The sequence below is a fragment of the Thermobia domestica genome, chromosome 4 (assembly GCF_964235325.1).
Source record: "Thermobia domestica chromosome 4, izTheDome1.hap1.1, whole genome shotgun sequence".
NCBI lineage: Eukaryota > Metazoa > Arthropoda > Insecta > Zygentoma > Lepismatidae > Thermobia > Thermobia domestica.
The window spans coordinates 2,549,160-2,574,691 of record NC_137457.1 but is presented as its reverse complement, the minus strand read 5'-3'; the positions used below and the strand labels follow the sequence as shown (position 1 = coordinate 2,574,691).

At 37.8% G+C, this 25,532-nt stretch overlaps 1 protein-coding gene across 3 annotated transcripts in view; it reads left to right on the top strand.

Moving 5' to 3' along the window:
- The window catches only part of LOC145683657 (solute carrier organic anion transporter family member 74D-like), a 112,505-nt gene that overhangs the window by 10,871 nt on the left and 76,102 nt on the right, over positions 1–25,532 (top strand). For 2 of the 3 annotated variants that reach the window (XM_081754997.1, XM_081754995.1), the window contains exons 4-5: positions 12,932–13,138; positions 24,501–24,575. In XM_081754997.1, the coding sequence (XP_081611123.1) occupies positions 12,932–13,138; positions 24,501–24,575 (282 nt within the window). The remainder of the gene's footprint in view (positions 1–12,931; positions 13,139–24,500; positions 24,576–25,532) is intronic. The other variant, XM_081754996.1, reaches the window with a different exon arrangement.

Here is a 25,532-nt window from a genome sequence, read left to right as displayed (position 1 = left end):
TTTCTACCAGTTCCGGATTCAGACGAGAGATTAATGTGGAGATTAGATATATGTTTGGGATCTTGCTATATGCTTGGCTGCAGGAAACAGGTTCTCTGCATCTGTAACCATTTTTACTTTTTAACGGTCCAAGTTAAAACCTTAAGTGGTTGATTTCTGCCACTTCCGGTCTGAATAGAGTGTTAAAAGAGAAAATGGTACCTATTCTTATAAAAAAGATTATAAATTAGTTTAAGACACTTGCTCCTCTTTATATCTTAACAGTTTAGTTCTACGTAGATCAATGTTGAAACCGGAAGTTGCAGTGGATTTCTATCACTTTCGGTTTTAGTAGACAATAAGGATGGAAATGAAATGAACTTTTCGGGACGTGTAATCGATTGCAGAAAATAGCTTCTCGTTATCTATTACTAATTTTCGTCTATTAGTGATCAGGAGCGGATCCAGGGTGGCGATCGGGGTGATCGCCCCCCCCCCCCCCAGAAGAGAAAACTTTCTCATTTTATATATAAATAAGCCCATCCATAAAAAGTTTGGAGCTCTTAAAAGTCGCTCTAAGTAGCAGTATTACTACCGACCGCCCCCCCAGAAGTCCGTCCTGGATCCGCCCCTATTAGTAATCCACATTAAAACTGGAAAGTGTTGATTTCTATTACTTTCAATTTGAATATCACCTGCATACAGGATCACGACTTCGAACTTTTTACGCTCTCTATCCTGGGCAAAATTGGCATTCATCCATCAACTACTTCTGGAGATTCTTTGTCTATCGTATGGGCGGACACACGTTAAGATATTTTTTTTTCTCCCAGATGAACAGATTCGCCAATAGACAGGGTAAATATATGAAATCCAAACCAAAACTTCTTAATCCTCTTACAACCCGCTCGGGAGAGTAATTCTCCCGGAAGTACGTTTTTTTCGCGCACTACTCTAGCCAGCTGTTTTACGCGCTATCCTAGCCAGTTGTTTTAAGTTGGTCACAAAATTTATATCATGGAGTACAAGGGGAACAAAACGAGCCCTGCCGGGCTTCTAACCCGTTCCTACTACTACTACTACTACTTATCTGCACAAAAGTAAGTAAATCACTTTTTTGAGTATTATTTTCATATTATTTTAATTTAAAAAGTGTTATAAAAATGTAAAAAAAAAAAACTTTCCTCGGGCCGGGCTTGAACTCACGCTAAAAGCGCTAGTTCATTTGGCCACGAAGACCGACAAGAACGAATGTTTGATTTCTGCTATTTAAATGCAAAGTGGCAAGAAATGGATAACGCCAACCAATCAGAACTGTGTTTTTCGTTCCTACTTCCGGGAGCATTACTCTCCTGGGCTAGTCCTATCCTCTGGCGTTTCAGATGCCATTTTGCTATGTACAATATGTAATACTAGGTTTTCGTTTTCTGTTAAAAGATTGTCCTGACCATTATACAGGGCATAGTTATTGTGCACGCATGACAAGAGCATTCACATTATTGATAGAAACAATCATTTGCGTTGTGGAACATTTACACTGAATTTGGAAATTTTTAATATTCTGAAGTGATTTTGTGTTGTTTCGGGTTGGCAACACTGACCGGAGATGAAAGACAAAGTTTTATTTTATTTTTTCCGATCTCGAAGTTGCTAATTGTTTATCATCTAAACAAATACATGTGTATTGTAATTAAATGCTCCCTTGGGCCTTCCATGTACGGAGACAAACTTTTTTTCCCTTTTCTGTCAGTAAGGTGCTGTCATCTAAGGAGAAATAGTAGAACTATATCTTGCCTTGAATACACTAAAAATTTCATCATCTCGAGGATTAATACAACACTTAATAAGTAATACATTTTCATAAAACACCATAAAATACTCACTGGTATTTCGTAACGGAAAAAATGAAAATGAAATGAAATCCTTCAGTTTTACGTCCCACGGTTATGCCGGCTATGGTAAAGGAGACGATGAATATGCGAAATGAATGAAATGGTGGAATGAAGAAAGTGGGAGGAAACGGGAGAACCCCGAGAAAACCCACGAGCACGGTGTTTGTCCACCACAAAGTCCACACGGCGCGATCTGGGATCGAACCCCAGGGATCCCAAGCACCGCGGAGGTGAACACTCTACCACTGAGCCACCGCGCCCCCTATTTTCCGACAGAGTATTTTATGACATCCATATCGATGTCACTGGTACTCAAGGGGTTAAAGTGAAAGTGATCTTATGTGAGATGGAAACACAGGAAAATGGCTGAATCTTTTTAAATGAATTTTTGAGTATTTAACGACTACCTAATAAGGAGTCCCTAATGGGGGGTGCCAAAATTTATGAGAAATATTGAGTATATCACAAGCTCCTCAAGTTAGGAAGATAAAACGACTATACAAACTACCAGGCCCGTATCCAGGGGGGTCTAGGGTGGCCCCTAAAATTTTCACGGAAGGCTTGCAAATGAACTATAATATGGTGATGAACTATAATATGGTCGGGTCGGGCCCCCCTAACTTCGGCCGACCCCCCTACATTTTTGGGTTGGCTACCGGCCTGGAAACTACCGAGTGTTTCCTGTATATATGTCAGATTAAAAGCAACTTAGTATGTTATTTGTGATCGCATGAAAGGGATAAGACTCAACAGTTTCAAATGCATTTCGGAACGTAGTAAGTACATACTATGGTGGGCCGAAAAAAAATGTTTTGAATTTCGATTGGCCGGTTTGCGGAGAAGTTGCCTCCTGTTAGTGGTAGTCAAGGCAGAAAATTTGGATTTTTTTTTTTTGTCAACCCGTTCCTTTGCCTCATAAGACTTAAATATTTTTTTTAGGGGCCGCGGTGGCTCAGTGGGAAAGCGTTCACCTCCTGTGCTTGGGGTCCCTGGTTCGATCCCAGCTCGAGCCGTCTGGACTTTGTGGTGGACAAACACCGTGATCGTGAGTTTTCTCGTTGTTCTCCCGTTTCCTCCCACTTTCTTCATTCCACCATTTCATTCATTTCTCATAATCACCGTCTCCTTTAGCCTAACCGGCATAACTATGGGACGTAAAACTCAAAGATTTCATTTCATTTTTTAAATATTTTTATAGCTACGGTTATGCAACCCGCACGACATTATGAAGAAAATTGTGCTGCACCGCTATAACCTTTGGTTCTTTTTCACACTGAAGGATTCTGAGGCTGAAAATAAAACGCAAGAGAAGAGCGATATGCGATATTGTTTCTATGTGGTAAAAATTGTAACTAATTAGACTAAAATACTGTATTTTTATGTTTTAATTCATGTTCTTCGTGTATACCGTGAAAAATATGTTGTCAACCATACATTCCAGCTGTTTTTCGTGAACAATTTCTTGTAGACCCGCTTATAATATAAAGAAAATTTTAATGTGATATCAAGTAATTTTGGATTCAGCTGTGCAATAATAGAAAATATGCTCACAATGATAATACGTAGAGCATTGTTTTATGAGAACTCGGAGACATTGTAATTTTACACACAGTCCAGTAGCGATCAGCACTACCTTTTGGTCATTTGCCGAACCGTTGAAGAAGGTTTGTGTCAACCAGACCTTCTGAAGAAAAAGCCTGGATCAATTGTCATGTGCTGATGGTTGACGACAGCTTCTCGTATTCTACGATTATATATTAGCACCGAAAATCCTGAAGAAGCACTTCGTTGGCTTGCACAGTATGTCAGGAAAGTATATGCACGAGTTTGGTTTGAAATAAAGCAAAATTCTTCTCTTACTAACGGAACACGACACTTGTGGCTACTCGTTCGATCTGCATCCTATCTTCCAGAGGAATTAAGAATCGTTTATACTGTGATTAGTTCCAACGCTTACTTTGCCCATCCGGAAAACTTGTTGTTTGCAATGATCATTGGCTGGAGCCAGAACATCCGAGTTTTAGGATGCAGAAGAATAAATATAGTGTTGACAGAGAAAGAGATCAAATCTACGTGAATTCATTGTTTCGAAAGTAAACTTAGGTGCAAGTAAATATCATGAGATGATCGATTGGTTCTCAACGGACGTCACCGTGTCACCATTAACAAGAGAACTTTCTTCCGGCCAGATAGAAGAAAATATTAGAACGGGAACGCCACCTTCTGAGAAAATTCGATGTTTTCCGTGCCATACGCAAGTAGTGAAGAGGATCATAAAAGTAGTTACAGAGGCATTATCATCAGTGAGTGGAGCAGATCGAAGAGATGGCTTTATCAGGGCAAAATTAGAGTCTCCAAAAATTGCAAAGGTTCGACTCCAAGCAGGACTATCAAATGTAAATGAGCTCCCCCTCAAGAAAAAGACGGAACAACTGGGTGGGAGGGTGGAGCTCGATCTGCAGCCATCTCCTCGTGGTGGATTCTGAGGAGTTGCGGAGTTGATGTGCCGAAACGAGCTAAGAGCTGCAAGGGAACGTTTATCAACAACTTTTCATAACCTATTGTATGTTCATTTATTGATTTTAGAAAGGCTTACGACTCGGTTAGGAGAGAAACATTATACAACGTTCTTACAGAACTTGGAATACCGAGAAAGCTAATTAGATTAATTAAGATATGTTTAAGTGAATCCCAAAGTAAAGTCCGGGTAGGAAAATTTTTGTCCACGAGCTTCCACGTCGAAAATGGCCTGAAACAAGGGGATGCGTTGTCGCCATTATTATTTAACTTTGTGCTAGAATACGCCATAAGGAAAATCAAAGATAGCAACCAGGGCCTAGAGTTGAACGGCATTCACCAGGTTATGGCATATGCTGATGATGTAAATTTAATAGGGGATGATAGGAGAACAATAGAAATAAATGCAGAGATCTTATTAAACGCTTGCAGGGACATGGGTTTAGAAGTAAATGCAGAGAAAACTAAATACATGGAAGTGCGTCGGGACCGTAATACGGCAAATTGTGGAGGCGTTAAAATATTAAATAATGCTTTTGATAAAGTGGATACTTTCAAATATTTAGGATCAATATTAACAGATGAAAATCATATTCACGAAGAAATTAAATGTCGACTAAAAGCAGGAAATTCGTGTTATTATTCAGTTCAAAATCTCTTGTCGTCGCGAATTCTGTCGAGGAATTTGAAGCTTAAAATATATAAAACGATAATCATGCCTGTTGTTCTGTATGGTTGTGAAACATGGTCGCTTACTCTGAGGGAAGAACATAGACTGAAAGTATTTGAGAACAGGATCCTGAGAAGAATATTCGGACCGAAGAGGAACGAGAATGGGGAATGGCGGAAACTTCATAACGAGGAACTACATAGTTTATACGGTTTACCCAACATTGTTAGGGTCGTCAAATCTAGGAGGCTTAGGTGGGCAGGTCATGTAGCTAGAATGGAAGAAAGTAGAAACGCTTTCAAAGTCTTGACTGGTAGATCCATAGGAAAATGACCATTAGGAAGACCTAGGCGCAGATGGGAGGACAATATTAAGATGGATCTCGCAGAGATAGGAATACAAAGTAGAAACTGGATGCAATTAGCTAAGGATAGAAGTCAGTGGAGAGCTTTTGTGAACGCGGCACTGAACCTCCGGGTTCCATAGGCCATAGAGTTAGTTAGTTTTTTATTGTATGTTCATATGTCTTTTGAAAACATCAATACAATATTCGTCTGTTTCTTTGTTTAATTTTTAACCACATAGGAACGATATTGCATCTCACTTTTCTCTTGCGTTTTATTTTCAGCCTCAGAATGCTTCAATGTGAAAAAGAACAAGTTACGGATGTGCAACACAGTTTTCTTCGTAATGTCATGTGGGTTGCGTAGTTGCAGCTATAAAAATATTCAAGTCCCATGAGGCAAAGGAAGGGGTTGACCAACAAAAATCCAAATTTTCTGTGTTGACTACCACTAACTTGAAGCAACTTATCCGCAACTCAGTCAATCTAAATTCAGAAAAAAAAATCGGCCCACCCTAGTGCATACTTCGAGCTAGGTTTTCATGTTTCGTTGATTACAAGGAGTTAGAGCAGCGTTTCCCAACCGGTGTGCCGCGGCACAGTGGTGTGTCGTGAATGGGCCGCTGGCGTACCGCGAGGAATCGAAACAAAATTATTAATTTTATAGCAATCAAATGGCAAAACGTAGGGAAAAATATATATACAGTATTTGTATTTTACATTACTATGAACCTCTACTATGAATCTACAATTTTAAGTTTCATACCGGGTTACTGTTCTGCATTTCTGATGTTGAAAAAAGTATTTGTTATCATTGTTATGACCATTATTGTTGCAGACTATTTCGTAACTTGAAAATTTAAAAGATCATTCAATCCTCTCGACAAATTACCTACATTTGTGTTTTAAAAGTAAAAGAGATTTGTCTGTCAGCTCGTTATTTACTGATCTTCCTTCTTAGTAAAAGGTTTAAAAGAAAGCGTATTTTTAAAAACCTGAGTCCAATATTTCATTGCAATTTTTTTCTATTTTAAAATTAGGATGAAAAATAAGCATAATGATTTACCACGGAGGAAAAACTAGTGATTAGGCTTTCTTCTCTCCGAGGGGGAGATCAATAATCACAGAAAAAATACCACTGTGTTTTATATTTACAAATAGTGTCGCAAGTTGAAAAAGGTTGGGAAACGCTGAGTTAGAGGTTTGTACGTTCTCGGGCGAGCCCGCGGGCCGGGCTCGGGCCTACAAAACATATATCACTTCGGGCCCAGGCTAGGATCGGGCCGTGAATTTTTAAATATACAACTATATTTCTAAGGCTTTTTCGGGCCTACAAAGCATATATAACTTCGGGCCCGGGCTGGGCTCGGGCCTGAATCTTTAAATATATAGAACTACTGTATATTTCTAAGGCTTTTTCGGGCCTACAAAGCATATATAACTTCGGGCCCGGGCTGGGCTCGGGCCGTGAATCTTTAAATATATAGAACTATATTTCTAAGGCTTTTTCGGGCCTACAAAGCATATATAACTTCGGGCCCGGGCCGGGCTCGAGCCGTGAATCTTTAAATATATAGAACTATATTTCTAAGGCTTTTTCGGGCCTACAAAGCATATATAACTTCGGGCCCGGGCTGGACTCGGGCCGTGAATCTTTAAATATATACAACTATATTTCTAAGGCTTTTTCGGGCCTACAAAGCATATATAACTTCGGGCCCGGGCCGGGCTCGAGCCGTGAAACTTTAAATGTACAACTATATTTCTAAGGCTTTTTCGGGCCTACAAAGCATATATAACTTCGGGCCCGGGCTGGGCTCGGGCCTGAATCTTTAAATATATAGAACTACTGTATATTTCTAAGGCTTTTTCGGGCCTACAAAGCATATATAACTTCGGGCCCAGGCTAGGATCGGGCCGTGAATTTTTAAATATACAACTATATTTCTAAGGCTTTTTCGGGCCTACAAAGCATATGTAACTTCGGGCCCGGGCCGGGCTCGGGCCGTGAAACTTTAAATGTACAACTATATTTCTAAGGCTTTTTAGGGCCTACAAAGCATATATAACTTCGGGCCCGGGCCGGGCTCGGGCAGTGAATCTTTAAATATATAGAACTATATTTCTAAGGCTTTTTCGGGCCTAACTTTGTAAATATACTGTACAACGATGCATATTGTACCCTTCTTTCTGGAGAACTTTTAAAGCACAACTGGAAAATTAAACCTCTAATTGTGTAAACAAAAATACAATTTTGCATCAATTATTAAGTGTCAGTGGGCTGGGCCCAGGCTAAAAATTCCGTCCCGTGCAGACTTCTACAAGGAGTATCCTAAGGGGATAGTGGATTCCAATTTATGCCAAATATGGAATAGGATGTGTTATTATCATTACTCTTTAATTGAAATGTGTATCCTAAAGAGGAGGATAGGGGATGAAATGTTTTTCATAAATTTATTTTCCCCAAATGATCAGCTAGTAGCCAACTTTGAACAAATTGTATAAATATCGCAATAAAAATAATGTTCTTGCCTTGACTTAATAGTTGTCTCTGGTTATCACCAGATGGGAGAGGAGTGCAAAAATTATTATTTTGAGATTTTTTTGGTAAAATATAACACAACTTGAAGCAAATTGTATAAAAATGGCGGTAAAATTACTGTTCTCACGTTCACTGTAGTTCCCAATAGTTATCACCAGATGGCAGAGAAATGTAAAAATAATGTTTTGAGATTTTTGTAGTAAAATATAAGACAACAACTTTAAATAAATTGAATAAAAATCGCACTAAATATAATGCTCGCACGTGAGTAAAAGTTTTCTGCTTAAATCCAGATGGCAGAGAAGTGTAAAAATAATGTTCTGATATTTTTGTAAGTTTCATTTGCAGAAATAGCATACTATCTTCACACTCCATATTTAGTATGACAAAGCAGAAAATACTCCTGAATGATTTCAATAAAGAAATCATCATTGTTTTAATACTAACAATGAAATGCAATGTTAGAACATGTAACGAGGAGTGCTTTCTAAAGTTTTAGACCATTTAAAGATACAAGACAACGGGAGTGATTACACAACAGGGCCGTGCCCGGGGGGAGCGGGGCGACGGCCCCGGGCGCTGAAGTAAGGGGGGGCGAAAAATTCGGGAGAAAAAAGGAAAAAGGAAAAAATGCTTGGAATATATGTATGGGGGCGCCGTCGTGTACTCTCGCCCCGGGCGCTGATTTTCCACGGCACAACCCTGTTACACAATACACTCCAATAATAAATATGGTTGAAATAGGACCTCTTGTGACTTAGATACTGTAGATTCTGATAAAATGAAATTTGAAAAACAAATCAGGACATGAAAATTTGTACATAAATTTACAAAACTATATAAGAACTTTTCGAGACGAAGCGACAAAGCTTTACGAGAATCAAGATCAGACAGGGAAGTCATTTCAGACTTCTCGTAAGGGGGGGGGGGGGGCAAGAGCACACTACTGACACAAGATTTTCACATTTTGTACTAGTACATATATATATATATATATATATATATATATATATATATATATATATATATATATATATATATATATATATATATATATATTAATAGACAATTGATTAAACTATATATATATTAGTCAAACTCTTCGGGAGGGCAATTGCCCCTCCTGCCCTCCCTAAATGACGCCCCTAAGACGAGAGAGAACTTTCTGAGAATCTGAGAATCGATACGATACGAGACAACGAAACCTAATTTTTCGCCTCGTCTCGTTTCGTCTCATCGGCAACACTGGCTAAGAGGCATATTTATACTACAGCTTGCAATTTACTTTCGTTTTTCCTTGCTTTTCTTAAAAAAAAAAAATAATAAAGAGAACCCAATCCTAAATACTGTAAAAGGATGTGAATATGTGATTCATATCATCAAACATCAAATATCGATTGATATTGGATATTACCAATCACTAAGCGATCTGTGATCTGGAAAGTGTTCATTTTACTTTTTATAATAGTTGTATGTGTATTATTTATAAACAATGATTAACCTTCAATTATTATTAATAGGTTACCAAATTAAAACCGGTAACATTAAAATGATTCAACCTGCTCTCTTTATTTTACTCTGTACGGTATGTTTGTTATTCTATTTATAAACATTACAGCAAATAACAAATTTTCTTCGCACAAAAACTGTGACCAAGTAAAGTAGAGAGCAATTTTTATTTGTTTCTGTAGTTTTTTTTTTTTTTTTTTTTTTTTTTTGACAAACAATCTCCCACAAACTCCATCCACTCTAACCAAATTGTTCTCTCGCCTTGGCCACTTTTTGAAATGGCTCTGTCTATTTTACGGACTTGCCAGCTCTCTTCAAGTGCTAAGACCTAAAAATCATTATCTATCAAATAAATTGAGCTGGAGCAAAGGTAAGGCTCCGGTACTTGTATCAGGGTCCCGATATGATAAAGTGTTATTTGTTTAGCCAACTGACAGATACACTCATATCCAAAATTATTGTCGTATGTCTATAAATATAATTTGATAACGAATTCGCCCGGTATTTCTTGCAATGTTAGCATGTGTATAATCGGTAAAGATATGTATGTGGCAAATTTCATGTCAAAAGAGCAGTAAATAAGGACAATAAAACGAAAATAATTTTTTTTGTGTGTGCATTTAGCAACATTTTGTTTTACTCATTCTAATTTTCGTATGAACAGCATTTCAGTAAGGTAGTGTGTAGTGCTCGCGTCGGTTTTTTAGTGCAAGTGAAATGACTGAACGACTGGAGCAGTGCTACTACGTCGAATTTTGTTAAAAAAAAAAACAAACAAAAAAAACTGGGCGACAGCAAGGTGGAAACTACTCGGAAGATTCAGACGGCTTTCGGGACGATGCCATGGGCACACGGATTAAAGAGTAACACAACCGGTTTAAAGACGGCCCAACATCGGTGGAGAGCGAGCCACACCCCGGTCGCCTATCAACATGACGAAATGACTAGGTCATTGCCAATGAACACGCTGTGATGATGCGGGACCGTCGTGTGACTATCCGAGAAAAGCGGAAGAGGTGGGCATAAGCATTTTTTCTGCACATTCCATTTTGGTCCAAGATTTGGTCATGAAGAAGGTGGCGGAGAAATTCGTGCCGAAGCTGCTAACGGCGGAGCAGAAGCAATTTGGTGTTGAATTCGCACAGGACATGATGGACTCCGCAAACAGTGACCCCATGACATCATCATCACTGGTGACGAGTCCTGGGCGTACGCATACGATCAGGAAACCAAATCCCAATCGTCAGAGTGGATGCATTCCTCGTCAGCAAGAACAAAGAAGACTCGTCAAGTGCGCAGCAACACCAAAGTGATGCTGACTGCTTCCTTTGACTCCCGCGATGTGGCGTACCACAAGTGCACACCACAGGGTCAAATAATCATCAAAGAGAATTTCAGGGATGCCCTCCGTGACATCCTACGTGATACTGTGCTGCTCAAGAGACCAGACTTGTGGTCAACAGATGTTGGCGCCTTCATCACGACAATGCTGCAGAACATGCCTCGCACATGATTCAGACTTTTTTTTTTTTTGGCGAAACACCATACTCCTGTGCTTCGACAGGCTCCTTACTCCTCTGATATAGTCCCCTGCGACTTCTGGCTGTTCCACAAACTAAAGAGGCCATTGAAAGGTACGCGATTTCAGATAAAGAGAGGATATTATGGCAGCAACGACAGCCGAGCTCAACTCCATTCCGAAGGAGTCTTTTCCGTATGCTTCCAACAATGGCGGCACCGCTGGGATAAGTGTGTGGAGCTCCAAGTGACCTACTTTGAGGGTGATTAGGTGTCCGACGCTCCAAGTAAGTCAGTTTTTTCCCCGGCCAAAGGTCGGATACTTTTCAAACAGAACACATATTTCCTCTATATCTGCAGCACTGTTCTACCGTTCTGTAATTGTTAAGTGTCCATTGCTTCGTATAAAAGCGCTTCTAATATTGATATTCAACATTGTACAGTACAGTAATTGCTACAGTAATTTTAGGGCTTTCTCAATGTATGATTAAAGCGGCAAATTGACGACCGTTTATAAATTCATTGAACCGACACTATACTATCGATTTTCCTGGCATTCCTTTTTGTAAGTTCCCTGCAGAAGACCCTTACAGGTTTTGGAATTGAAGAACAAATATTAGCGGTACATCTGCTATTAGTATTCTTTCATATCCACTTCTTCCAGCAAACATAAAATATAAACATTTGTAGGAGTACAGAAAACAACGGTCACTCAATTTCACCTAACAATTAGAATAAACGTGACAAGGAACTGCTCTTTCTTTGTACAGTTACAAGAATAATTTGTCTGCACTACGTAAAACCAGTCAAGGTTATGGTCAGTGTTACCAAACGTCGAAACGTATTTTCTCAGTTCTTTTGGAACAACCTTTGTTCATGGAACAAATCTGTTAAGCTTTAATTTGATGTTACGTATTAAGTAAATGCTATGGCTAGTTGTAATAAAAACTTGCTGAATATCAATAAGGATAATTTCCCCATGTCATAAACGTTGCCAACACCTAGTGGACCACTTGCAAGGAAATGTCGAAGCGTCGAAGGATTACTGCTAGTGTGCCACTGGTGGCAAGATTTCGTCGAGTCGAAACAGATATCTAGAGTCGGAGTGTTGAAGTTACCACCGCGTAGCAGCGAGAACTTCGTTTTGGTCCGCGCTGTTTCGACTCGTCGAGGAGAATCGTGAAAGGACCAACACGAACCATCGCCAGTCATGAGCATGCTGTTATTATTACATGTTATGCTTTCCTGACAAATTGTTCCTAAAGTGATCTCCGGGGATCAAAAGTAACCACTGCTTCTACATCATGAAGTGAAAAGTCTTGAGATGAGTCTGTATAATTGTATGAGTTTAGATGTCAAATATCGCCGATCATTAGGAAGTTAATATCTGATAACTATGAAATAAAGTAAGTAGACGCACGTCATTTTGTTATAAATTACATGGCAAACGCATTTTATCCGATCCCAAACGGTTATCGGCGAATATACACGGTTAAAGGAGCACTTTTATTTGCCAAATTAAAAATACCTCAACTGTTATGCCTCTACAAGGCAGGTTTTCGGCATCGCTTCCATGGCAAAGTCGGAAGAACACACGTCTAGTAATCATAAGGTTGGTGGTTCGCGCTCACCGCGGGGTACTTTTTTCTTATATATATAATTTTGTGGTTGATTGGCGTTTGGCGTTCACTGCGTCTTTGCAGCTGGTGTTGTAATTTTCAAAACGGAAGTGGGGCCACCGCGGATCGTCGCTGCGGGGTCGCCAATTTTTGGCGAGGTGTCCCTAGTTGCCCATCGGTGGTCCATCGACGCTTACTGCATGGAGTTATTCCTTACTTAAGTCAAAAGGCTGGTTACTAGTTTAATAAAAGATAGATTGAGTGTTCTTCTTGCAGTACTAGTACTATATTTTAAAAAAAAAAAATGATTTTAATATGCACTTTTTCTTTATTTTCCTTTAGTAGACATTGCTTCAGGACTGTGTCAGAGCGGAGGAGTCATAAGTATTTATTCAACTGCCAAACTGAATGCTCAAGCATGGTGGGTGACTGTTTCCTTACTGTTTCTCACTCAAGTGGGCTTTGGTATTGGAAGCGTTGTTCTCATGGCCCATGGATTAACTTATTTAGATGATAACGTTCTGGAGAAGCACAGTCCTGCCTTACTTGGTGAGTTATTCTTGATGTTAAACTTATTAGAGAGCTACGTTTTCTTAAACTTTAAGTATTAAAGATTACATTACATTATTCACTGCTTGTCTAGACCAATAAGTCAGCATAATTCCCTTTTGCCTATAAAAAACGCTTTTTAATCTTTTGTTTTAAATCTAATATAGGGTGTGGTGCAGAGCCGATTTCTAGTAGGGATGGCTACAAAGTTCCGGTTCCGGCGGAACCGGTTCCGCAGAACAGGTTCTCAGAGATCCAGTTTTCAGAACCGGTTCCAGACCTGAATCCGAAAACCCGGTTCCAGAAACCGATCTTAGGAACCGCTTCTAGATTTGGATCCGAAAACCCGGTTTCAGAACCGGATCTTGGGAACCGGTTCCAGACCTGAATCCGAAGAACCGGTTTCGGAACCGGATCTTCTAGAACCGGATCCGTTCAGACCCGAAAACCGGTTCCACCAGGAACCGGTTCTCTCCATCCCTAATTTCTAGGTTTAAGAATAGAACATTGCGTAAGCGCGATTGGGCTACGGACGAGGAATGGGAAGGGAGAGCAACGATGAAACGATAAGAAAACATGCGTTAAATAAAATAACCAAAGAGTAAGCAAGTGACGTGGCTGTATTGAGAAGGAAGATTGTATAAATATTGTCGGGTCCATGAGCCCGATGGTTAGGTAGAGCTAACAAGAGTGACTTGACTTCAGCGGGCGTAGTAGAAATCGAGGATAGGGAATGTGAAGATACAGCTTCCAGAGCAGGAAGAGGATTTGGTATCGTCTGGGTGGAGAAATTTCTGCAAAATAATCATTGAATGATTCAGCTATGTGTTGTCCAGTAATAGTGCTTCCAGTATAGTTGATGTTCATGGGTATACTAGTTTTATTACTCTTTGAATTAATGAGAGACCAAAACTATTAGGTCTCGAACAAAACGAAGTTGCAATGGTGGATATGTAACCATTGTATTTTTTTTTCTGAGTAGAAACTTGGCATATGGGCGACTTTGCGAGAAACTATTGTTAAGTAAACTGGTTTGGATATTGTTTCCAGAGTGACCACGAGAACTTCTTGTTTTCAAGAGCATTCCGAATCTCAGCTTCAAAGGAAGAAGGGAACTTAGTTGACTTTTGTGGTTTTTGGGGAACAAAGTCTCGGACAGCATGTACAATGGTATCAGTAAAAAGCTCTGTAGCATCATTCATAATACAAGTTTCAGCAAATACCATGGAAGAAGATGTAAGGCACAACAGATGTCATCCTATGGAGATCTCTTACACATTCTATTAACATGTTTCGCTGGACTAGAATTTCTGTTGCACATTGCCAACATAAACAACTAATATTTTTTTCTTTCTTTAATTCTCTGGCTAATTTAACATAGCGTTTTCTACCCTAATTCTCAATTCACAAATTAACAACTCCAACAAGTCGAAGAGCAGAAACACATTATCTTGAATTTTCATATCTTTTTACTACATAGAACTCGGTGCTTTCAATCCACAACCGTTTTCGTGATACAACGTTAGTACCATATGCTCCCACTACACAGTTTCACGTTTGACCGTATTTTTGGAAAAGCAACCATCTCCAAATGTTATCGGAATTCGAAGCAAGAGGAGAAATAAAAACACCCGTCAGAAATCTAGTTACCTTATTTTTCTTTAAAAAAATAAAAAAAGAGACATAGTTGGTTACAGTTTCACTAGATTAGCAAGAGGTTAACTATTAGGTTTAAGATGACGTTCATAACAGTTCTGTTTGCAGTAATAGCACGACCTACTAACGTTAAAAATAAAATTACCAATATATAGTTAATACACTAAAATATTATAAAGAATCTATATATTAAAATGCTAGGTTGATATGTTTGTGCTCAAGAAAAGTTTATATGTTTGTGGCCAATCATTTTGACAATGATATATCGGAAACCACAAACTCTAGAAAGATACCGTTTTCAGCGATCGATTGCAAATTTTGTGTAGATTGTTCAGTTTTAATTGAATATTTAAAAATGGACTTTATTTCTTTATTACATGTTTTAGGAGTGCACTGCAAGTATTGACATTTTAAAAAGTAAAGCATCATATCCTACGAGTTATACATTCCAACACCACACATTTGTAAACAGGGGTTATATACGTATTCCTCCGGGATTTGTTTCATGGCCAAATGATAATGGTAAACAAAGGATAACCATTTCTCCAGTCTAAGATGAATCTTTATTGTATTGAGTGTTCTGCCCAATGAACACCATATATCACTGACATTATAATGAATTGCGTGTGTAATATATTTGCTTACTACATACTGCATGCAAGAAGAAAGAAAACACTGATCACATATGAATTAGAAACTCCAACCGGAAGTAAGCTCAAATCTTGCAAACGGTGCGAAATATTGAACAAATGTAATCGAAAAAATCTCCCGTTTATGGTACCCGTTGCCGATTTTTATCAAGACGTCTTTTACTTGTGTTTGTAAAGGGACATGTACAGATCTTGTGAGGAGATTCATGCTCATATGTGAATGACGCGCTGTACAAAGAGTCGAATTCAGCTAGTAATTTCAATTAAAAATAATCCTTGTGTAAGCATATTTACATATAAGACTTTCTATATACTGCGATTATCTTCTGCTAGGGAAAATTAAATTACATTTCTCGTTTAAGGTCCGACGATTATGCTCTTTAGGCTGAACGAGACGGGTGATTAGTACAAATGAATGATTGTGGAGGAATTGTTAAATAAGAATGTGGAAGGGAATGGGAGAGCCTACGGACACGATATTGTCCACCACAAAATCACATGGCCTGGGAATGAACCAAGGATTCCTTGTACCAGAGATGGTAGCTCTATCTCTAAGCAACAGTGCCCTCCTGGGTTCTGCTAATGAAGTACAATGTTGCATGCTATGATGGTGGGTTCGGTTATGTCCTGTGACTTGTTTTGAGTTGGTAACGAAGTGATCTATCCTTACTTAACTTTTCACTCACGTCGTCAATCAATCATGGTCACTCCACTTTATTTCAGATACTCAGATCATTTCTACATGATAGCCACTCGGTCTCGAACTCACATCATTTTAACATCACTCTCATTCGTCGTCACGCTCACATCTTTTCGACACCGTGTTCACTCGACATCATGTTTACTACATAATTTCGACATCACCTCTATCCGACCTTACGCTCACATCATTTTGACATCCCGCCCATCCGACCTCAGGCTCACATCATTTTGACATCCCGCCCATCCGACCTCACCCTCACATCATTTTGACATCCCGCCCATCCGACCTCAGGCTCACATCATTTTGATATCCCGCCCATCCCACCTTACGCTCACATCATTTTGACATCCCGCCCATCCCACTTTACACACATCATTTTGACATCCCGCCCATCCGACCTCAGGCTCACATCATTTTGACATCCCGCCCATCCGACCTCACCCTCACATCATTTTGACATCCCGCCCATCCGACCTCAGGCTCACATCATTTTGATATCCCGCCCATCCCACCTTACGCTCACATCATTTTGACATCCCGCCCATCCCACTTTACACACATCATTTTGACATCCCGCCCATCCGACCTCACGCTCACATCATTTTGTCATCCCGCCTATCCGAAGTTACACACATCGTTTTGACATCCCGCCCATCCGACCTCATACACACATCATTTTGACATCCCGCCCATCCGACCTCACGCTCACATCATTTTGACATCCCGCCCATCCGACCTTACACACATCATTTTGACATCCCTCCCATCCGACCTCACGCTCACTTCATTTTGACATCACGCCCATCCGACTTTACGCTCACATCATTTTGACATCACGTCTATTCGACCTCACACTCACATCATCTTGACATCACGCCCATCCGACCTTAAACTCACATCATTTTGACATCCCGCCCTTCCGACCTCATACACACATCATTTTGACATCTCGACCATCCGACCTCACGCTCACATCATTTTGACATCACGCTCGTCCGACCTCATGCTTGCATAATTTTGACATCACTGTCGCTTAACCTCGACGTCACGTTTCGACTTCGTGTGGTTGAGATCAAATGAGCGTGAGTTTCAAACTTGTGAGCGGCAATTTCATGGCTTATGGCACAGATTAAAAAGTTTTGGAAAGACGTGAGTGATAGGGGAAAACTAGCTTCCAGTGAAGGGTTTCCGATTTGAATGTTGGATAAACTTAGCAACGAGGAATTACTTTCTCAAGTATACCGGTTATCTTTCAATTCGATTGGAACCTGAAGCTCAAGATCATTTTTGCCCTTATTAGCTCAACTCGTTTCAAGCTTCCAGCTGGTTTAGTGACTAACACACTTTGGTACACGGAGCTCGTGTCTTCTTGATTCGCCTATTCCTGTTTCGCCGAATGCCTTTGGCTACTAAATTATTGCACACTTGGACAGGCGGTCATGTTTGACGAATCAGGAATTCCTGTTTGGCTGAATCTTCTTTGGCCGAAAACTAGTTAAGTTGAATTTACACTCAGAAAGGGATATTTCCCAGCGAAGTCTAAACGTTTTTATAGCTTGATTTGTGCGGTGTTGCTAATTTTCATGTAGGCTTAAGCTAATTACGAAACAAAACGCTCTACTTGGTGTTAAAGATCATTTATAGAAAAGTGAAAGGGCAGTTACTGGAAGACACAACGTAAGAGAGTAAACAAATGCTTTCTTGTGATTGGCCGATGGAAAATGTAAACAAGTCCTTATTTCTGGTTAGTCGAACTCCTGTCTACGATATTTAAACGGAACTTCTAGAAATATTTATATCTTTATTTTCTTTTATATAAATTTGTTTTCTTAACAGTTTTCCGATAAATAAGTTATTTGCGAATGGTTAAATACAGTGAAAGATAATACTTTTCCTTCTTCGTTAGTATCACGTTGAAATATTTGTAATTAAGGATCATGGAACTACCCAAAGAACAACTTGCAGTGAAGCGACAGTTGTCTATTGCTATAAGCAAAATTAGTTTTTTTTTCTTTGTCAGATCTAGACCAGAATGTTCACAAAGTTCACGTATATATAGAATCAGAAAATTATATAGAATCATAATAGAATCCCTTATAATGCGTAAATGGTTTATGTCAAAAACTAAATGAAACATTGAAACTGAAATGAAATCCTCAGAAAGATTAGCAAAACCTACAACAAAGTAACTTCTGCATTCACGGAAAAACAATTTTAAGAAATCGAGTTTGTTCATCTTAGACTTGTTATTTTTGTTTTCGATTTAGATAGATCCAAGAAGTTCAACTTTAGACTCGGCCTAGTGATTTTCGTGGATGACTACGTTAAAAACTAATTTTGGACAAAAAACACGACGGGGAAGGTCTACGTCGTGCAAAAACCATGCAACGAAAATAGACTATATGTGATAACAAAATTAGAATATATGTAATCCTCCAAACTTTGCAATATGAAACAGATTAACGGAAAGTGTCAAATTAAGTTGTCAGCTAAGAAGCCCATTTTCATGGAATGCCATGCAGACCATTGAGCGGTATGTCGAGACAGGGTGCGAACTGTGCAAAATACTCTGTCAGGACTGTCGGCCATGCGGCTTCAAACACATCCTCCCGAAAGATGATACTGTCATGTTAGGTTTGTTCTTTGCCAAATTCCATAAAAGGAACTTTTCTTAAACCGTTCTTGTAATTACACAGAATCATTTGAAAAACGTGCTTTGGATACATATAAATAGTCACATGAGGCAAATAATCAGGTGCAGATTCGAAATTAAACCTTGTCCGCTACAGTAGTCAATAGACCATGTCGTATAAATTGAAAGAAAAGAAGTTCTACAGCCATGAATACGCATATGTATATAAAACTGATTTTTAAAATAACAAAATAAAACTTTAAAATAAAAGGTGCAGTTTCCAAAAGATAACTTATCCGTTACAACAATCAAGAAAGCGTGTTATATAAACCGAAAGAAGTAAGTTCTAAAACTATGAACATATTGTATGTGAATAAAAATGATCTTTAAATTAATAAATACAATCAAAAGACATACAGAGGACTGTAAGAACCACGAGAAAACCCATGTACACGGTGTTTGTTCATCATAAACTTCACTTGGCTGAAGTTCACGCGTTAGAGATGTGTGGTTTACCACTGAACCACTACAGTCCCATATAAAACAGGTAAGTACGTTGCTTGCTACATAAAGTACTCAATTATCCTTGTAATGAAAGTCAAAATCAAATGTTGCCATACGAATTCAACCGTACGAATGTAACCATACAAACAGTTTCAAAAACCTATATGATCACATTGAACATATTATGGTACTTGTACCGATTATGGCCCGGGTCCCTAACATGGCCCACCTACCATATCTCTGTAGATTTACGTTGGTGCTACTAGATGACTATATAAACTATGTCCTCTGAGCCGCGCAAATATCTTTACGCTTGTCATGAGGACATAGTTTATATTGTCATCTAGTAGCACCAACGTAAATCTGCATAGTTATTGTCTGTGGGCCATATTAGGGACCCGGGCCATAATCGGTACAAGTACCATACATTTATTGAATAAATTTGGGTTCATTACATTTATTATAATAAATACGACGTTCGACAAACTGTATTCTTAATTTTGAAAGAAATCTTCAGCAGGAATGTGTTATCCATGGACAGCTTGAGTAGATTATATAGAACCTTGATGTATAGAATTCAAAACTTGATATAGCTTGAAGCCGTCAGACTAACTGTAAACTTTCGAAAATGTTATTAAAATCACAATTACTCTTAGGTACCACACGAACTACATGAACTACAATTACTCTTATGAACTTTTGACCACATGAACTACAATAAGAATGTACATTTTATTTGAGTTATTTAACGAAATTTCTGAAATATATGTGCACACGAGTTCAATTCATTCAGTATACTATACTTTTAAACAGCACAATATTTGCAGTAGAGGCATAAGTTGGTTACTGTTCTTTCTTCTTGAATATATATGTATTTTTTTTTTTTTAAGATTATGTCTTAACTTCAACACATCTTCCAAGGAAGAAATGACCACTCCTCATTCAAATAATTGTAGTGCCGACGCAAGCACGATTAGTATATAGATTTAAAAACTCAGTAGAGAAATTTGGGAGAGATGATTTCTTATATGAAATGAAAAAAAGAAGTCATAATAAACATGGTCCGAAACGTCTTTTTTTTACAGTTTTAAGACTGAAAATGAGAAAAATCACATGTTATGATGTTAAAGCTTCTTAGCTTGGAAACTATAGAACCTATAACAAAGGGTAACAAAGGAATTACACAGGAATAAACATGTGTTTTATTTAAACATCCATGTTTCACAATCTTCGGTACAAGCTGAATGAATTGTATAAAGGAGGTTCTTATTGGGAAAACTTCTTTGAAACTAGAAATTAAATGAAATGAAATCTTTAAGTTTTACGTCCCACGGTTATGCCGGTTAGGCTAAAGAAGACGGTGATGATGAAAGATGAGTGAAATGGTGGAATGAAGAAAGTGGGAGAATCCCGAGGAAACCCACGAGCACGGTGTTTGTCCACCACAAGGTCCACACGGCGCGAGGTGGGATCGAACCAGGGACCCCAAGCACCGGAGGTGAACGCTCTACTACTGGGCCACCGCGTCCCCTACTCTTTGAAAATAGAATATATTGTGTGGGATTTCATAATTCTTAAAAATAATATTGACTGTTTCATGATAGAGAAAAGTGATGTGAGTAATTTTCGATTATTAACACAGAAACGAAATGGTTTTTAAATGGCAAATACTTGAATACTATTAATAATGTTCTTTTAGTAGTTAAAAAAATGTATCCCCTTACGGGTTCGATTACCCGTTGAGTTACTCGGTTGAGAAGTGCAACTGCTTGTTCAGACCAGCCATCCTGAGTAACGCTTTAACTGGCTTCTTCTCATTCACAACTAGTGATGGGCAGTGGGAATATTCCCGGTGGGAAGGAAAATAAAAAATGGGAATATTCCCGGTTTTTTTCCCTAGCATATAAATTCCCGGGAAGGAATTTATTTCATTTTTTTTATTTTATCTTCCAAATTATAAGAACCGTATGACTAATTACTTTATTTTCATTTATTATGATTTACTTCTAAGCTTTTAATAATTTTGAGGTTAAAAAAATAATATTCGTTGACTACTTTATATAACTAATCATATGATTTATTAGTTCCATTTACATTTGCACTAAAAAGTAGCAAAGTACTAATTTACAAATGATGAAGAAGAAGCAGTTTGTAAAGTAATGTAAAAATTCTGTAAAAATAGAGATGAAGTACAATTAATACACTTCGAACCATCATTAGTAATAAACATCGGTCTGTCTCCTGTCTCTGACTCGAATTTCTGAAGAGGTACTCGGTTCTCTCTTACATGTGAATTAACGCATGACATTTATAGAAATACGTAGGAAGAAAGGTCGTGTGTGGCAATGTTACGTGCTAAATTATAAAGATGTGTCTTGCAAATTTTGTGAACATAAGAATGTATGCGCAATTTTGATAAATTGATGAGACACGTATCTTCTGACAGTTACCCAATCTAATTTTTATTAACATTTAAGAATTTAATATCTTTATAACATCAGTAGTAGAGGGAAGTTTAGAAAATCTACTTATAAATTTAAACTATTTAGCTGTGTAAAAGTATGTGGATTTACTATACCATTTTTCTACATATTTACTTTCATAGAACATATTGTAAGTAAATATATATTTATGCGTACTCTCTAAATATAATCAAATATTAATAAATAACATAGTACCGTTCAGAATATACATTTGAAAGAATTCTCTGGAGACAATACTGTGATAAATTTAACTGAAATCATAATATAGTAATAAAATGCAATTTTCCTTGTGATTGTACATAAATTCCCGAAAAAATCCCATTTTGGGAATCTTCCCAAGGAATATTCCTGAAAAATATCTTCCCGGGAATTTACCCATCACTATTCACAACAGGCAAATGGCACCTAATATATTGGATAGTACCTAACATACAGATCTCAGGCCATTTCCTTACCTCCCCGTTCCTTTTTTCCTTACCCCCTTTCCTCGGATAGTGTGCTCACTGAGGGACATTATCCCTCATAAGTAACAAGCTTAAGGCCGTAATTGCCGGTAATATCCATACGTCTGTATAAATAAATAAATAAAAAAAAGGCACAATCACAGAAATCCCTTGAGGATGAGTAAGTCAGGAAAATGGAAAACAAACTTAAAAGTTTAGTTAAATGTTTCTGTTTGAAAGTTCATAAGAGGTTAGAATCAACAGAAGTTTCTTGGAAAGGGGAAAAAAATCTGTACTTACTGTAACATCTAAGTTCAGTGTAATGCTCGATGACGGTACGCATAATTTTCCGCGAAGATTGGCAACATTGCACAGATTAACCATAAGAAAATGAAGACTTAGATGGGAAAAATCCCTTTCTGTACTTAAATTCCCTTTTAACGAGTTTCCGGCCAAACAGGATTCGGCGAAACAGGAATTCCTGTTTCGCCGAACATGGCGGAATGTCCACATGTGCAATAATTTCGTAGTTTAAGGCATTCGGCAAAACAGGGATCGGCGAAACAATCAGGAACCACGCAGCCCTGGTTTTCATTCTCGGTTGGAAAGCATTGAATTTTGGACACACTACGGTGATTCACATTCCACCTTGCCCCGTCTCGTACGTCAATGCTAAAAAGGGAACCTAAATTCCAAACAACGAAATCAATTCGTTTATTAAAATAGGTTTACTGTGAAGAACTAAATCTACTACAGAATTCCTAGGGTATGTGTGACGTCATATACCAGTTGTAATCTTTACACTTTCCTCGTGTACAATTGACGCCTTGTGACGACGTGCCATAGCTGTCTTAGAATCTCATAAAACTCGATGCGGGGCTTACATATTTATTATCGGTTGTAGAGGCCAGTGTGACTCAGTGCTGGAGCTCTCAACTCTGGTGAGTGTGCTCGCTGATTCGAAAACCAGCTTCCACCTAGTGGTGTTGATAGTAGATAAACATCATGTGCGGCGTGAGTTTTCTTGCGGTTTTTCTGTTTTCTCCAACTTTCTGCATTCCAACATTATCATCTGTATCATTATCACAATCTCTTTTAGCTTCGGTGCATAATCGCGAGACGTTAAAATAAAGAAAAAAAATTATCGATCGGTTGTTCACGATAAACAATCTTACACTCACCGTTTTAGGTGTGTATATGCAGGTCATGGACTATTCTTCAGACGTTTTTTAAAATTTATTTTGCAAAATTAAAGAATAAAGAAAATAAACGCTTTTCTTTAGCTTAGAAATTTGGAAATATAACAAGATTAAAGACGAATATGTTTCCATCCTATAGATCGAATCGACCTATGGAAATTGGTGAGTTGATTTTGAATTTAACGTTCCGTTCAGGAGCGAGGATATATAACACGTGGACCTACTGATGGAATCCGAACTACATGAGCTCCGCCGCGAATCGAACTCGGGCCTCCCGCGCCAAAGGCGCTTACGCTAACCAACTATAGAAATTGTGTGAGCAATTATTTTTTTTATTTATTCAATTAATTTATTCTAAAGAAGTTTTAATTGCTTCGGCGAGTTTCAGATGGAAGGCACAGCTAAGGACATATTAATGGATAGGTTGTACGCGCTGGAGGGTTGGTTGTTAGCTTAATTTTAGTGAAGTTTTGTGATTGTTAGGGAAGGGTACTAAACTTTTGATTTTAAAGCAGTACAAGATATACAGCTGTATTTAACACTTTTGTTCCCGGGGCCCATTAAAAAAATTGTCAGCCCCCAATATCAATAAACATTGTATTGAGAAAATTTGGGACAGTAAAGTTAATAAGTTAATAATCAATACTGAAGTAGAAATAAAAAAATATTGCCAGATGGGCGATGATCTCCTTGGCGAATGTGTAGATAGGCCAATATGAGGAAAATGTCCCAATTATACCATCATCAATTACCCCTGATCCGGTGAGTCGAGTAGCACCCAACTAGAAGTCAGATGTACTAAGAGTCTAAGGATGGACATTACGAATTTGTAAGGTCTGGAAACATCTTTCAGTATATCATATGGTCATTCATGCACATTTCTATGTCTTTCTCTGTAAAAATGAAAACCATTTTTAATGTATCACAACTTTCTAAACAAGCTATGCACGTTTCTGTGTTTTGTTTCATCCTAGAATCCGCAAAAAGTTACATTGAAGATACAAGACACAAAATTATTGTGTTCTATGGTTGTTTAACACCTACAGTGTTTTCAAACGAAATACTTTTAATTTATTTATCTTTTTCTTTCAGGGGTTGTCCTGGGAGTACGATGTCTTGGTCCTAAGATCGGAATGCTCTTAGCTTTTCCTAGAATATGGTGGCTAGGTAAGGGCATTTCTTAATAGTACATAATATTTTACATTATGCAGTTGTAATAAGGCTCCCTATTAACGCTTCATTGGTCAAATGATAAATTTGTTAACTATAATAGTATATTTGGTTAGCTAAAAATTTTAATTAGCCAAACCTTTCATGCAACAGTTAGATAGCGAAAACGTTTTGTGAAATGTTTTATTTAAAGCGTTTTGTGAAACGTACAATTAGTTAAACGTTTTATGAAACACTTAGTTAAGTAAGAATTTTATCGAAATTTAAATAGACAAATATTGTGCAAACCATTTAATTAGTTAAAACTGATTTTGAAATTTTGTTAAATTACCTTATGTAAAATATTGAGTCAGCTAAGACTTTTTTCGAAATGTTTATTTAGATAAACGTTTCTACAGAACTTTTAGTTACCTAAGACTTTTCAAAACATTTCATTAGATCCACGTTTACTGAAACATTTGATTGCCTAAAATTTCTTCCTAAAAGTTTGGTTAGCTAACGATTTGTAAAAATTCAGTTAATTAGGACTTTCCTCGAAACATTTAATTAACTAAAATGATACATTTAGATAGTGAACATCTTCCAAAAATTTAATTGACTAATCATTTTATGAAACATTTGGTTAGCTAATATTTGTTACGGAACGTTTAAATAGCTGAACGTTTTGAAAAACATTTAGTTAGTAAAAGTTTTTCGAAACATTTGATTAGAAAGATGTTTTGTAAAACATTTAGTTAGCTAAAATCTTTTTGAAAAGTTTAATAATATAAACGTTTTGAAAAACATTTGATTAGCTAAGGCCTTTCTCGAAACTTTCAGTAAGTTAGAACATTCTGTCTAACTTTAAGTTAACTAAGATTTTTAAAAATATTTAACTAGCTAAACATTTGGGAAATGTTTATATAGCTAAAATCTTTTCTGATACACTTAATTATTTACACGTTTAACTATTTA